The following is a 16,226-nucleotide window of genomic DNA, read 5'->3' as shown; positions in this document are numbered from 1 at the left end:
CCTGTAACCTATCCCTTGACTTGTAAGTTACCCCACAAAATATATCTCCCTTTTAACTATGTGGAGTTGCCTTAATACTACAACCAATAGTAGCCCTCCTATATACAAATGATAAACGGGCTGAGAAAGAAATCAGAGAAACATCACTTTCTACAATAGCCACAAGTAATATAAAATACCTTGGGGTAACTCTAACTAAGCAAGTGAAGGACCTGTATGACAAGAACTTTAAGTCTCTGAAGAAAGAAATTAAAGAAGATATCAGGAAATGGAAAGATCTCCCATGCTTATGGATAGGTAGGATTAACATAGTAAAAATAGCAATCTTACCAAAAGCAATCTACAGATTCAATGCAATCCCCATCAAAATCCAAACACAATTCTTCACAGACCTGGAAAGAACAATACTCAACTTCATATGGAAAAACAAACAAACCCAGGATAGCTAAAACAATCCTGTACAATAAAGCAACTTCTGGAGGCATCACCATGCCTGACCTTAAGCTCTACTATAGAGCTATAGTTATCAAAAGAGTTTGGTATTGGTATAAAAACTGACATGTGAACCAAAGGAATCAAACTGAAGACCCTGACATTAATCCACAAACCTATTTTTGACAAAGAAGCCAAAACTGTACAATGGAAAAAAAGAAAGCATCTTCGACAAAGATGCTGGTATAACTGGATGTCAACATGTAGAAGACTGCAAACAAACCCATATCTATCGCCATGCGCAAAACTCAAGTCCAAGTGGATCGAAGGCCTCAACATAAATCCAGTTACTCTGAACCTGATAGAATAGGAAGTAGGAAGTAGCCTTGAATGCATTGGCACAGTAGACCACTTCCAAAATATAACACTAGTAGCACAGACACTGAGAGCAACAATTAATAAATAGGACCTCCTGATACTGAGAAGCTTCTATAAGGCAAAGGACACAGTAAATAAGACAAAACGACAGCCTACAAAATGAGAAAAGATCTTTACCAACCCCACATCTGACAGAGGGCTGATCTCCAAAATATTTAAAGAATTCAAGAAACTAGACATCAAAATACCAAACAAACCAATTAAAAAATGGGCTACAGAGCTAAACAGAGAATTCTCAATAGAAGAATCTCAAGTGGCCAAAAGACATTCAAGGAATTGCTCAACATCCTTAGTCATCATGGAAATGCAAATCAAAACGACTCTGAGATATCATCTTACACCCATCAGAATGGCTAAGATCAAAAACTCTGAGGACAGCTTATGTTGGATAGGATGCGGAGCAAGGGGAACACTGCTTCACTGATGGTGGGAGTGTAAACTTGTATAGGCACTTTGGAAATCAGTATGGTGGTTTCTCAGAAAATTGGGAGTCAATCTACCTTAAGACCCAGCTATACCACTCTTGGGCATATCCCCAAGGAATGCTCAATCATACGACAAGGACACATGCTCAACTATGTTCATAGCAGCATTATTTGTAATAGCCAGGACCTGGAAACAACCTAGATGCCCTTCAACTGAAAAATGGATAAAGTAAATGTGGTACATATACATAATGGAGTACTACTCGGCAGAGAAAAACAATGACATCATGAAATTTGCAGGCAAATGTATGGAACTAGAAAATATGATCCTGAGTGAGGTAACCCAGAATCAGAAGGACAAACATAGTATGTACTCACTCATAAGTGGATACTAGATGTAAAGCAAAGCATAACCAGACCACAACCCACAGCTCCAGAGAAGCTAGCAAACAAGGAGAACTCTAAGAGGAATGCGTGGACCACCCTGGGAAGTTTCCATGAGTAAACTGGGGATGAGGTGTGGGCAATAGAGAGTAGGGGATGGGGGATGAGAACATAAGGGAATGGGATGGTCGAGCTGGAACAGAGACGGAGTGGGAGAGCAATAAAAGAGATACCATGATAGAGGGAGACAGCATGTGTATAGGAGAAACAGGGAGCTAGGGAGGTTCCCAGGAATCCACAAGGATGACCCCAGCTTAGACCACTAGCAATAGTGAAGAGGGTGCCTGAACTGGCCTACCCTAGGATCAGATTGGTGACTACCCTAACTGTCATCATAGAGCCTTCATCCAGTAACTGATGGAAGCAGATGCAGAGATCCGCAGCCAAGCATTGGGCCGAGCTCCAGGAGTCCTCTTGAAGAGGGGGAGGGAGAAAGGATTGTAGGAGCTAGGGGGTTCAAGTTCATGATGGGGAAACCCACAGAGACAGCTGACCCAAGCTTGTGGGAGCACACAGACTCTAGACTGTCAACTAAGAAGCCTGCATGGGACTGACCTAGGCCCTCTGAATGTGGGAGACAGTTGTGTAGCTTGGTCTGTTTGTGGGGTCCCTAGCAGGGACCAGGACTTGTCCCTGGCATATAAGCTGACTTTTTGGAACCTATTCCCTATGATGGGATGCCTCGCTCAGCCTTGATGCAGGGGGTTGGAGCTTAGTTCTGCCTCAACTTGATATGCCATGGGTGCTGTTGACTCCCATAGGAGGCTTTACCCTTTCTGAGGAGTGGATGGAGGGAGTGTAGAAATCCATACTGACACTGCTAAGTGGTCAAAAACCTGAGGCTAGATAGGTCATGGGCCTAGGGGAAAACCTAATATTATTATTTTGCTAAAGGAACATAGAAATAAATGACTCCTAATGACATACCACTATACCCATAGATTAGTGTCTCAACGCTCTTTAGAGATACTTCTTACATTCTATGTGAATTAGCACAGACAGCCACAACTAGAAAATGTGCAGTGAGTGAGACAGACTTTGGAGCACTCAATTCTAAATGGCATGTCTTCCTCAGGTTCTCCTCTCAAAGCTCATGGATCTATGCAGAAGAGGAGGTGGAAAAATGTAAGAGTCAGAGGTGATGAATGAGTCCAAGAAAATGATGTCTTCTAGACCCAACAGAATTGATGTACATTCATACTCACAGAGATTGAGGCATACACAAGACCTGCACAAGTCCAAGTCAGATGGGATCTCAGCACTTGGAGGAAAAAGTGGACACCCAACCCAACCAAACCAAAAAGCTATTTGCAATTGATATCTTCTGGCAAAGGGAAAATCAGTTTTCTCCAATGGGTTGTCACTGGGTGTATCAACCACACTCCAGGGCGGGCCCCATACTGTGAAGTAAGTAGTTGGCCAACATAAAATGAACTCTATGGGGTTTTTCTTTGGGGGAATGTTTCATTTTGTTTTGGCATTTTTACCTTATTGTTTTCTTCTTTATTTTAATTTTCATGTTTGTGTTCTTTTATGTTTTTAAGAGAGAGACACACACACTATTAGAGAAACCTTCCTAACAGAAGCACTTGGGAACCCCTTAAAGAGTACAATAAACTGTAATTCCGTGCACACTGTGCACTATTATTCCTAAGAATATTAATAGAAAGCAAGCTCCTGGGTCTTTGGGGAAATAGCATATGTAGGAATAATCTCAATTTTAATAATTTCCTTAATAAATAGTTGACATGTTATTAGTTTATTGTAGAGAGATCCCAGTTAGACTGATTAAGGAGTACTGAGGAGGATTTGAAATGGTAAGCCATTTTTTAGATGAAGAACCGCACAGTAGAGGGTACAATCTAGTCCAGACATACTCTAGAAATGTACATCTCAACAGGGCAGCTGGTCCTGGCGTGGCCAGTGCCATGGCTGATGATGTCATCTTAGGTGGGAGCCCCTCCCCTTGCCACTTGTGATGTATTACTGTTCCGGAACTCTGGGACCCCACACTGCTTCTCACCTTAGTTGCCGTGTCCACTTTCCTGAGGCAGTTGGCTGATCCTCTAGGCTCAGCTGAATCTCTCTCTGGAGAAACACTCCTTCATCTCCTCCTGTGTGAGGTAGGTTCTTTCTGTGGGATGCCCCCATAAGTTAAATGGGAGCGGATAGAAAAGTTAAGAGCCTGTGTAGACCAGCCAAGTACTTGTGCCTTTCCTGTGTCTTCAGCTCTCTTTAACGCTTAGGACTGGGCTTTGAGCTAAACCCTTACTGGGAAACTCCTCAAGGATCCTAGAAACTATAACTATCTGACAGACTCATGTCACACTATTTCTAAGGGAAGCAGTAGTATGTCTCTTAGCTTCACAAACTTTGAAATTACCTATGTGCCTGAGATTTCCTCCATCCTCAATGTCACCAAATAGTCTCCGTTAGAGAGCTACTTCCCAACTGCCTCTTAGATAAAGCTGCAGTCTTCATGGTCCCAGAGATACCTCAGTGTCTACTCACTAAACTTTTCTGATGACTTGAGTGTGAGGTCAGACTCCAGTACCTTGAGACACATCAGATTTACTCTGCATGACAGTTGGTTCTTTCGTTGACCTCTGAAAATCATGAGTTGGGGAGACCATTAAACCAGAGGCAATTCCCTCACCAACTTTATCTCAGAATATGTACACATGTCACAGGACACTGTACCATAAAGCAGCAATCTAAATTACTTAGTAGGATGATACAGGGGAATTACTTGAGTCCAGAGTTTCTCTGTCAGCTTAGCATCATGTCCATACCATTATCTTCAGGGAAAAAATTGAGTCAGTAATAATGTAGACATATGGATTTAAATTTCAGCAGGTTCCCAGAAATGTGTCTTTTATTTAAAACTTTATTGTGTCTGTTAATTTTTTTAAAATAAAAATAAAAGGTTAAAGCATTTATTTACTGCTGAAGGAAAAAATTCTGCTGGGTTGAGAGGTGAGCAAGTGACTGAAACTGAAAAAAAGAACCATAACTATCTAAGGTTGTCTTCAGCATGAAAAGTCTACATTTACCAATATGTACCTAATAGCCTTGAGGCTATGAAGGGTATTAATAGTGGGAAGTTAAGAAAGTATCTAAAGCTGGAAGAGAGACTACAGGGGAGGAGCAGGGAGGTGAAATACAGATGAGACAGTTGTTTAGCTTCAACTGTTTAGGGGGCCCCCAGGCAGTGGCATCAGGATCCATCCCCGGTGCATGAGCCGGCTTTTTGGAGCCCAGTATCTATGGTGGGACACCTTGTGCAGCCTTGGTGCAGGGGGGAGGGGCTTGGACCTGCCTCAGCTGAGTGTTCCAGGTTCTGCTGACTCCCCATGGGAGGCCTTGCCTTGGAGGAGGTGGGAATGGGGGGTGGGTTGGGGAGGACAGGGGAATCTGTGGTTGGTATGTAAAAGGGATAGAAAATTCAAATAAATAAATAAATAAATAAATAAATAAATAAATAAATAAATAAATAAATAAATAAATAAAAATTTTAAAAAAAAGCTCACCCTGAGAAAGGCTTGGGTATATACTGGGATCCTGGACCCAGTGTAGTCGACACCTGCTAATAAGACTTTTTTTTTTTTTTTTGGTTTTTCGAGACAGGGTTTCTCTGTGTAGCTTTGCGCCTTTCCTGGAGCTCACTTGGTAGCCCAGCCTGGCCTCGAACTCACAGAGATCCACCTGGCTCTGCCTCCCGAGTGCTGGGATTAAAGGCGTGTGCCACCACCGCCCGGCCTATAATAAGACTTCTATTGGCTTAAAAAAAGAGAAAAGTATAATGGGATACATGTATGAGTAGATCAGCATGAAAGCCATCTTTTGAAATCTAACCACAAAAGCTAATAAATGATAAAAAGACATTTACAGAGGAAAACAGCTTAATAAAGAGGAGAGCATTCTTATTTTGTTGGGTGCCAGGCACCCAGCCTAAGTTTGATAGTCAGGATCCACATGGTAGAAGGGAGAAGAGACTCCTGTACGGTGTTCTCTGATCTCCAGAGACTTATCATGGCATGGGGGTCATGGGCACACATGCACATACACTCTAAATAAAAATGTAATGAAAGAGGAAAACCTATTTTGCAGTCTCTTTGCTGCCTCACTAACACAGACATGTTCGTTTTCACACTGCTTTTCTGTTTCTGAGACAGTCTCTTATATGTACTACAGGATGGCCTTGAACTCTCCCCATCTCCCTATCTCATTATCCCAAGTGCTAGGAACACAGGTGTTCACTTCCTAAGAGAATCTGTTCTGAGTTTTGTTCATGATTTATTTTAATTGATAGACAACAATAGTGCATACACAATTAAAATCTAGTATGGTGGTTCAAGATACACATATGTGTGTGCTTATCAAATATGGGTAATTCATATTTCTCTGTCCTTATGTATTCATCATGTCTTCTACTATTTTCTGGCAAAACTGGGAAATGAATGCAAGGGCCTCTTACATGGTAGGTAGGAAGGAATCCTACAGGATTTAACTACGTATTGCCCAGCCTGGTCCCAGTCTCACTTTGTAGCTCAGGCAGGCTTTGAACATAGGATCCTGCTACCTCAGCCTCCCAACTATCTTCTATTACAGGCATAGGACTGGACCTGTGGCTTCCCTCTCCCTTCCTCACAAATTCACCCTATGGAGCTATAAGCTGCAGTCACTAAAGTGTACTGCAAAATCCTAGCAGCTATCCTTCCTCTCTACCTGTACTGGGTGTTTGTTGTACCTCCTTTTTCTGTACTGCCCACCACCCATCTTCCAGTGACAATTGTTTTATTCTTACCTTCTATGAAATCGGTTTTCACCTTCCTCATATGGCTGAGAACATGTCTCTGTGCTTGTCCAATTCACTATCTTTCTCTTCGCTCTTAATCTCAATGAACATCCCAGGGCAAACAATCAGGACAGAAGCTTGACCCATTCTTGGAGACTCCATTTAACTTCATACATGCTCCTTCCTTCACAGGACATTTGCTGAAAGAAAATTAGATGGTGTCTTTTCAAAATCCTATTAATCCTACCGACATGAAAACAGTGAGTTCCTGCGTAAAGAGCTCTGTGGAAGAGACTCGTGAGCCAAAGAACATAACTGAGGTGAGGTCATCAGTCAGTGGGTGGGCAGAAGCAGCTGGGTGACCAAGGGCCACGGTAGAAAGATTTCTCAGAAGGTAGAAACCAGAGGCACTCAGGACAAGGAGAAAGTCTCCACAGGACCTCCATAAGTCTCAGGATGTCTCTCCGCACGCACGCACGCACGCACGCACGCACGCACGCACGCACGCACGCACTCGTGTGAGCACTCAATAAGTCCTGTTCCAGCGTCCCTGAAGACTTGAGATTGGTGATCTAGTACTAAATGCATTTGGATGACACTTAGCTCCTTGTAAGTGGTGGTGGGGGGGAGAACTAATAACCAGCACTGAGCATTTCCACTGTAATTGGGAAATGGCTGTCATTCACATCTCTCACTTGACCCTCACATTTCCAAGGATCAATCATCTTGATTTTCTGGATGGACTACCGAGGTTCTCCAACACAGAGGTATTCTGGGATGAATGGTACACGTGTGCAGCAGAGTAGTTGCCAGAATTTGTATTTCTTTCTTTTCTAGGCTATCCAGGATATTTCTACATACTTCTCTGAGGAAGAGTGGGCAAAGCTGACCAAATGGCAGAAAAGTGCCTACGTGTATATGAAAAGGAACTACATCAGGATGACGGGCCTAGGTAATAGGAAGGTCTGGGTTCAGACAAGCCTGGGTGTCTCCCGGTTACTTTCTCTGCCCCAGCTTCTTCTCAACATGTAGCATGTCCCTATCCCACACGATACTGTTCTTCCCGGGGAAACGTCAAGGTGCTTGCTGAGCACGCTGCTCTTCTCCATCTTGTTCAGGGCTGAGAGCATAGAGCTTAGGCAACAGGGCTCGGGCCTGCAGCCTGCACTTGCCTTCCCTACAGGCTCGTGTTCTTGGGGGCCTTAAGGTCTGTGCTGCATCCCAGGTCCTAGCTGCATTTCTCCTCTGTGCTGTCTGTTACAGAACAAGTACTTTGCTTCCTCTTAGGGGTCACAGTCAACCAACCGGTTTTCATGCGCTGCAAGGAACAGACCAAAGAGAAGGTGGAGGAATGCACTAAAGTTCGTGGCTGTGACAGGGAAGGTGAGTGGTCAGCGGTGGGGTGGGGGTGGGGGTAGGGGGGTGGGGGGTGGGGAAGGGTTGTGAAGGGTCACCTTTTCAGTCAAGATTCCTGGTAAGGTGATAGGCAGGTCCCCTCCTCCTCCTCTTCCTCCTCTTCCTCCTCTTCCTCCTCCTCCTCCATTTCTTCTCCTTCTCCTTCTCCTTCTCCTTCTCCTTCTCCTTCTCCTCCTCCTCCTCCTCCTCCTCCTCCTCCTCCTCCTCCTCCTCCTCCTCCTCCTCCTCCTCCTCCTCCTCCTCCTCCTCCTCCTCCTCCTCCTCCTCCTCCTCCTCCTTCTCCTTCTTCTTCTTCTTCTTCTTCTTCTTCTTCTTCTTCTTCTTCAGGTTAGGGCTGTGTGGGAAAGAGTACATTCAGAGGATTATGTAGAAGATCCTGTCATATAAAAGTCTAAAACATTGAAAAGAATGTACATTATTTTGGATAGTAAGTAAATGGCAAATGGGTAATATCTTCAGTTGGAATGTGCACTGTCCTGTATCACATCCTAAACATAGGCAGACATATCCACCCTATACGCATACATTCAGACACTGTCACAGAGATACAACTCAACACACACACACACACACACACACACACGCACAGAGTGACTCCCCAGGAAAGCAGGCTAGATCGCACAAGCTCCCACAAGCTCCCACAAGCTCCCACAAGCACTTTACTTGATCTCAAACTCCAGGCCTGAAATTTATGCACAGTTTTTGAGAGCAAAGGAGAGTTATTACACTAGATAGTCCCCAAAGCACTGAGCTAAATCACTGATCCTTCCTCACACAGTTAACACCTGAATATTCAAATCATTTCATGTGTTAAGTAAGATTTTCATTATTCCACATCTGAAAGTCTATACAGTTCAAATTTCCTGAAATCAATTTAATATTATGAGGTAAAAGGAATGTCCTGGGATAGGATGAGGCAGTGATGAGGTGGAGACAACATTTCATAAACCAGCATAAGGAGACTTCTAAACTTCTCCTATAGATAATGCCTATGCCATCAGTAAAGTGAGAGAGAGCCATACTCCACCAGCCCCTCCTCCATGAGGAGACTGTAACCCTGCGCTCTAGCATTCCCTAAATCAGCAGCATCTGGAACTTTTGAAATATTTACTAACAAACAAAACCTTCTGACTTGTCACTTTCCATAGAGGTACGTCCTGGACAGACTTACAACATAAAACAGATAAAACGCCTCAAGGTGAGTAACACCTCTTTCTGGAGGAATGCCCCATGCCTGCCCGTCAGTTCATGTCCACATTGGCAAGGATAGTTTTCTTTTGGGTGGTGGATAAGTGTATATGATATATTTGATGCCAATTCTAACTGTATGGAAGTTCACACTGGGTTGTATAGACTTTAGGTCTGGTTAATTTTGGTGTGTGATGTTTATTTGCAAGGTCCTGTGTTAAATATTATCCAGCAAATTAGGACAGCTTAAGTCACGTGGCACAAATACCACCTGTAGATTCTGGTTTGCCAAAGTGCCTTACCCATGATTCTCTCTTACAGCTGACTCCGCTGACAATAGACCTCTATGACATAAAAGATAAACTTACATTCGAAGGTGTGACCGTCTCCACCGTTTCCATTTTACCAGGTTGGATGCAATCTAATTCCTATTCCTTAATAATGTCTTCACTCTTTTTCAATATGGTATTTTATTTAATTCTTTGAGGATTTTACATAATGCATTTTGATCATATTCACACATACCCCACTCTTTCACCTAATTAACATAAGACATCTTTCCTAGATGTTTTTCTCACTTCCCCACACTCTTCAAATTCATGTCTTTTTTTTTTAAAAATGACCAACCAAGTTCGATTTGTGCTGTCTATGTACTGTGGGATGTGGATTTATTCACTAGAGTATGGTTGACCTAACAGGGGCCATACCCTTAAAGAAAACTGACTCTCCCTTCTCACAAAAGCCATCTACTGTCAACAGCTACTCACAAAGGGGTGGGAGCTCATGAGTCCCTACTCACTCCATGCTAGAATGCTGACAAGCTTGATCCTAATCAGGTCTTATGTAGGCAAAGCCAATACCGGTGAGTTCGTGAGTTGAACACTCCTGTCATGTCCGGAAAACACTATTTTGCTCTGGTCCTCCTTTTCTTCTGCTTCTTACAATCTCTCTATCCCCTCTTCTGCAATGGTACTTGAGGAGGAAGGTGCACGACATACATGTTCAATGTCTAGCTGAGCATTCCATAGACACTTACTTTCTGCAGTCTAACCAGTTGGGAGCTTCTGTATTAGCCACCACTCACTGCACAACAAAACTTCTCTGATAATGTCTGAGAGTTATCTCCGGGTAGAGAGAGAATGAATTTAGAGGTCACTTTGTACTATATTTATTTAGCAAACTCCATGGGTTCCTCTTAGGGCCTGTGCAACCCCAGGTCTTAGTCAGATTTACAGTACCAGGCCTGCATGTCTTCAATCACAGCATTCTAATAATTAGAGTATGATAATGAGGATCAACACAAGTGTGCTAAATTATTGGCCTGAAGAGCAGTTTCACTAGCTCTCTAGTCCATAGCCCAAACCGCTGAAATGCATTCATGTCTTCTTTCATTTCTGAAATCCAGGTGATCCCCTTGTCAGGCAATCTCCCAGTCTGTTGGTTCTTTCATCCTGACCCTCACTTTCCAAGCAGAAAGAAACTACCAGCTGGCCTCTGCTCTGTAAATGGAGCATGCACGCCTCTGGCTGGAAGTCACAGGGCTTTCACTGTGGACCCCTCCCATTCTGATCTACTCCAGGACATAGCTACACCGGGGAACTGTCTTCCCCACAGACCCAACCCAGAGGAACCTTCAGAGACAGCTGACTATGAACTGGGAGTTTCTATAGTTGGAGGTTCCAGTCTAGTGTAGAGAGCTAAAGGAGCTGAGAGTTAGTGGCCAGTGAGGACACAGTTAAGGACTGAATGAAAAGAAGAGATTCAGTTTTATTATTATATCATTTAAACAGCATTTCCATTTGGGTATGTTTGGCATGCCTATAATTGCAGAGCTCTGTAGGATCATTAGACCAAGACTTTTCTAGGGTGCATGAAGAGATCTTGTCTCAAAACCAAAACCAAATGAAAAAACAAAAGAAATAAAGGGAGTATAAAGAAACTGCTCAATGGTTAAGGGTATCTGCTGTTGTTCCAGAGGAGTTCAGTTCCTAGCACCCACATTGGGTGGCTCACTATTATCTGTCACTCCAGTTCCAGAGGATCTGACACAGTACTCTTGCCTCCCCAGACACACCCACACATGTATCACACATACACAGAAACATGTACACATAAATAAAAATATAAGTGTAAAATAAAAGGCAATAAGTTGTTTCCAAGCTCAGAAACAATGTTCTTTCAGTTCTATATAGACTCCCTCATGCATGAATCAGGAAGTTGAATGAAAGGTAGCTTATGATTAGTGACCAATGACACAGCTTGATATTAGCAGAAATGGTGCAGGCGCCACCTTGCCCAATTCCACATGAGTCTTCTCACCAGCATTCCATGTGATACCACACCTGGCGTCACATTCTCTGATAGAGATCAGTGTGTCTCCTTCTTTCTTTTCTGTCCCCTGCATTCATCTGTACACACCATCATGGCACAGTACTGTCTCCTCCCTTCTATTCACTCTTTTATCTACTGTCCATGTATGCACCACAAGCTTATGTGTGGGGCCTCGTATTTCATAGATGACCTGCCTTTCATAGAACCTGTGGATTCCGCCAGTGCTTTTCTTCCCCAAGTCTTCTCTATTCCAAACTCCTAATTAAATGCACATCTCTTTTGCTTGCATAAATGGCAGTCTATGAAGAACATAAAGGCAAATATTTAGTCCCAGAAACATGGTGTACTTAGGACATTCCTTTCCCATTTAAACACCTGTGTTCTTTTTTATTTGGCTACAATAATGAAATACTTTGTCAGGTGCAATTAGCATGTTATGAAAATCCATAAAAAAAAACCTGCAAAAGATTGGGCCCTTCAACATTCTGTTATGGAAGGAGGGGCTCACCAGGTTCTGCCCCTCTCAGAGGATATAAAGGTAGCTAACAGTTGCCAGGAGAAAAGACCAACCAGTGAGGCCCAGTGCCCATGTAAGGAATCCTAATTAAACTCCTTGAGCCCCACCAGTACCAACCGACATGGAATAAAAGGGGCTCTAGTGGTGGGGAGGAATCGGCGTGAGTCAAAAGAGGCTAATGAGGAGTGTGCATGATCAAAACACAGTCTACATGCATATGAAAATGTCACATGGAAAGGTAACAACATGTACAAATAACAGATGCCGGTACAACCTTAGAAAAAAAGAGACGATACTTAACCTCGAAGACAATGTAGAAATGCTACTGATGGCCTGTACAAGTGCTTTAGTGTTTAAAAAGTGATGAATAAGAAGGCAGCAAGGGAAGAAATAACCCCACATGAGTTCAGGAAGGGCCCAGAGACACCGGCACACCCAAGAGAAAGCACAGACAGAGGGTGGGGACAGACAGAAGGGTAGCATTAGATGGGAGGAAATCATGGAAGAAGCAATACTTTGGCAATTTCCCTGGCATGTTCTGGGTGTGTGGCATGGGCCCTGAAAAGTCCCAGGCCTTGCTGGGTGAGGAGGTCACCCAGCACCAGCTCAGATGTTGGAATGGGTCTTCATAATCACAATTTGACTTGTCCTTCTGAAAGCAATATGACACTGGACAAGTCTTCTACATACTCTGGGGTTCACGTCTTAAACCCACACAATAGAAAGGAATGCCGACTGGGTCCTCTTTCTAATGAAGGATAACATAGGAAATCTATAGCAGATGATGGGGGAGGGGAGCAAACAGTACACTGGATGGTATAACCTGAAGTGGCCGTGGTCTGTACTGCTGTATGGCTAACATCTCAGTTTTTGTGAGCCAGCAGATGTAAAAAACAGACAATGGAGAAGGCCCATGGTCTCATGGGGGGAACAAGCCCTGTTCTTTTCTGACAAAACAAAGCCCTAAACTACCTAGCTCTCATGCACTAATCCCTCCCTATTTCAGGAGGCGGATTTCGGATAAATCCCTGGCGCCACCGGTTGCGAGAAAGGAAGAATCGAGTGATATATGAAGAGATCAGTGATCCCGAAGAAAGCGAAGATGATGATTAAATCTGTAAGTGGTCCTTTGACACATCTCCTAAGCCCCAGAACACATCCTTTTCTCGTATGTGAGTGGATCAGTCATCTCCTTCTAGTCCTTAGGGGTGGAACACTGAAGCTGAAGTAATATGTCATGCTTCCTTCACTGCAAAGCTGGGTGGTTTGCAGACCTTCCCTACCTGGGATGCTGTGGGCTCCCAAATCCCAGGTCAGCTCTGAAGGTACAGGCCATGCCTTCCTCTGGCTTAGGAATTCAAAGACAAGGTGAGGTAGTCCCTGTGCTCTGAGCAGAGGGTTTGCCTGTAGAGCAGAGGCTCTGAGGTTCGGGAAAGCGTCGTAGACTTTGAAGGACGGGAGGAAACAGACCAGTGAGTCGGCAATGTGAACTCACTAGCATTTCTTTTCTTTCTTGTCTCCACCACAGAGAGTCGAAATAAGCCCAGGATGAGAAGAAGTATGGTGGGAATCCTGGATCAAAGTCATGACTTTGAAAGACTACGTATCAGTTCTATATATAGATATATGTATATATTTATTAAAATTCATTATAATTTTAGGGTTAAGCATCTGCTTTTATATTATTTGTCAAGTGTTCTCTTAGTAATTTTGTGGGATGTGTCAAACACTCTGTCAGGACTTTATGCCAAGCATTCCCTATGTATGACTGTCACTGTTCTAAGCCCAGCAGAATTGTTTGTTCTTCCTTTGCCAGGCAATCTTTAAGCATAGATCTCACTGCATGGCATCTGGTCAGTACTGGGGATATTACATGCTAAGCACTCTGTTAGTATTATTCTTACTGTGAAAAACCCACTCTCGTAGAATATCAATGTTTCAAGTAGCCTAGATGGCTCAGTGGTAAAGGATCCTGCTGCCAGGCCTGATGACGCGAGTTCAATCCTAAAGACGTCCATGGTGGACAGAGAGAACTGACTCCCTGACATTGTCTTTTGAAACTCACAACTGAACACACACACACACACACACACACACACAAAATGAAAATAAATCTATCCATATTCCATTCAGCGAGGCATATTCTTAATGTATACTGCTGTTTGTCTACCCTGTACCTGTCTTAGGAATCATGTGCTACCTGTCATCCTCTGCACTGAAGCACACTGCCCTTCCCTTGCCCAGGACTACTGAGCAGAGTTCTGTTGGTTTATTTTAACAATTTCTCTGTGCTTGCACACACATAATACATGTCATCACTATGATCATGTCATCTGCCATGCTCCACTAGAAATGTGTCTAGTCACAACCATCTTATTTCATTTTCTGGTCAGCACACACTTTCTCCCCTGTCTGCACACAGGTTACAAATCCAAATTCTGTGATGTAGGAGAATCTGGATTCTTGACAACACATGTGACCTTCATTTACCTAAGAGCCCGAGGCTCAGTGTAGACCATATACTCTAATCTTACCTTTTTGGAAGTTGTAATATCTGATTCTAGGGATTGAACCCTGGTCCTTCTGCATGCAAGGCAAGTGCTCTACCACTGAGCTACATTGGACTAGTAGTTACTGCCTGAGAAAAATAAAGGAAGAAAGGTTCCTTTGGGCCTAGAGTTTCAGCGGGTTCAGTTGATGGATACTTTTCCCATACATGCAGCATGTAGGAGAGGCTGGTCCTGCCTTTTGACTGACTAACATACCCAATAGGACCAGGGCTCAAGGTGTTACTCTAGAAAAAAATAAGACACACTGAGAGAGATTTAGAATTTATATGAACATGAATAGATGATGAAGTAGCCATTTAACCAAAATCTAAGGAAGGTGGTTCAACAAGTGTGAGACTAGAGGCTAAAGCATTATTAACAGATGCCAAGTACAAGGTCAGGACAGGCCTGAATGGCATCAAAGGCAGAAGATGTAGGGTAAAAGGGCCAGCCAAAGAAACCCACCCTGGCCCTGAAACCAGAGCCAGTAACAGAAATACACCATGGCCCTGAAACTAGAGCCAAACAACTAAAAAGGGCCAGTGAAAGAAAGACACTTTGGCCCTGAAAAGCCAGCTCTGCCCCCGACCAACTAAACCAACCAATCCCTGAGCAGCACATCTTCCCCCTGGAAAAACTCGACCCCTAAGAAGTCATACATAAGCCCCTTTGCCTGTCCTTCTCCATCCTGGCAGAGGCAGCCACTCTCCTGGATTCCTTCTTCCCAAATAAATCCCTTTCTTAAAAGAGTTTTGGGTGATCTTTTGCCGGCAAGGAGAGTCTCTGCTGGGAAGCTCCCTTGTGGGGGGCAGAGCAGAGCTCAGCTGTGACAGCTCTCTCTCGGAAAGGATCATCCCTACCATGTCCCAGCTTTAGGTATAGTCTGACTTTCTGGCAAGCCAGGATACCTTTCCCTCCAGAGCTGTGACACTTGCAGGTATAGCCTGACTTCCCAACAAGTCAGGATACCTTTCCCTCCAGAAGAGTTTAGAGAATAAGGGATTTAAGGCTCAGATCTGAAGAACACAGATGGTACAAATGAGATCTAGGGCTCTGGAGCGATGTAGACAAGGGACACGTAATCTGTATGTGCTGGAGTCAGGTCTAGACTTCACTAATATTGCATGGCAGATACTATGAGGTAAGTGGTGCCATACATCCATCTCATACACCAATCACACTTAGGAGCCTAATGCCCAGTGTAGCTCTCCTAGGGGCGAGAGAGGTAACGTGGGTCCCATGGCTATGGCTTTGATGAACTGAACTGGTGGCCTGGTGGAGAGAGGTAAGAGACCAGAGATCTCTGACTCAGCACTATGTAAGGATGCAGAGAGGAGTCAGAGGTGTTGATAAATGATCATGTTCAACAAAACAAGCTGAGTGCAGAAAGACAGATGCTTCAAGTCTCATTTCAATGAGTAACCACATTTAAATTTGTGTTCTTGTGTAATTTTGTGTGTAGGACATGGAATTAGAAAGGGTCCCATAAAATGGTAGGCTCAGTCCTTAGAGAGGTAAAAAGAGTGACTCTATACAGGGACAACTGGGGAGAAAGAAGGAGACCTACGAGATGAGGACAGATGGTGGGACAGGTGACTTTGGCACTTTGATTCAAAACCAAGAACATGGAGACATGTCATTAGGAAACCCATCACTTTGTATGCTGCCCTAAAACATTGAGTCAATAG

The 16,226-nt window shown here is 43.7% G+C and overlaps 1 protein-coding gene and 1 long non-coding RNA gene across 7 annotated transcripts in view; one reads left to right on the top strand and one right to left on the bottom strand.

The window, feature by feature from the left end:
• Nucleotides 1–16,226, bottom strand: part of LOC107401215 (uncharacterized) — a 54,087-nt gene that overhangs the window by 25,948 nt on the left and 11,913 nt on the right. For all 5 annotated transcript variants that reach the window (XR_013048150.1, XR_013048148.1, XR_013048147.1 and 2 more), the window contains exons 5-7: nucleotides 7,992–8,287; nucleotides 6,547–6,737; nucleotides 3,763–3,873 (exon numbers count right to left, since the gene is read on the bottom strand). This is a non-coding gene — a long non-coding RNA (uncharacterized LOC107401215). The remainder of the gene's footprint in view (nucleotides 1–3,762; nucleotides 3,874–6,546; nucleotides 6,738–7,991; nucleotides 8,288–16,226) is intronic.
• Nucleotides 3,733–13,669, top strand: LOC102918764 (protein SSX3-like). Of its 2 annotated transcripts, XM_042268789.2 has the most exons (8): nucleotides 3,733–3,862; nucleotides 6,730–6,857; nucleotides 7,375–7,489; nucleotides 7,825–7,920; nucleotides 9,102–9,151; nucleotides 9,463–9,550; nucleotides 12,996–13,106; nucleotides 13,518–13,669. In XM_042268789.2, the coding sequence occupies exons 2-7, from the start codon at nucleotides 6,753–6,755 to the stop codon at nucleotides 13,100–13,102; spliced, it is 561 nt and encodes a 186-aa protein (XP_042124723.1). In that variant the 5' UTR covers nucleotides 3,733–3,862; nucleotides 6,730–6,752; the 3' UTR covers nucleotides 13,103–13,106; nucleotides 13,518–13,669. The 2 variants fall into 2 exon arrangements, with proteins under 2 accessions (XP_042124723.1, XP_076418513.1); XM_076562398.1 differs by lacking the exon at nucleotides 3,733–3,862 and having other exon boundaries at nucleotides 6,774–6,857.

Source organism: Peromyscus maniculatus, chromosome X (assembly GCF_049852395.1).
Source record: "Peromyscus maniculatus bairdii isolate BWxNUB_F1_BW_parent chromosome X, HU_Pman_BW_mat_3.1, whole genome shotgun sequence".
Lineage (NCBI taxonomy): Eukaryota > Metazoa > Chordata > Mammalia > Rodentia > Cricetidae > Peromyscus > Peromyscus maniculatus.
Note: the sequence above shows the minus strand (reverse complement) of the source record. Positions and strands in the feature narration are given on the sequence as shown.

What these genes read in the sequence shown, in the direction of transcription:
- LOC102918764 (XM_042268789.2), top strand. Translation starts at nt 6,753, where the DNA reads ATGGTGTCTTTTCAAAATCCTATTAATCCTACCGACATGAAAACAGTG. An exon ending in AACAGATAAAACGCCTCAAG is followed by an intron (nt 9,152 to 9,462) that starts GTGAGTAACACC and finishes TCTCTCTTACAG; the next exon opens with CTGACTCCGCTGACAATAGA. An exon ending in CACCGTTTCCATTTTACCAG is followed by an intron (nt 9,551 to 12,995) that starts GTTGGATGCAAT and finishes TCCCTATTTCAG; the next exon opens with GAGGCGGATTTCGGATAAAT.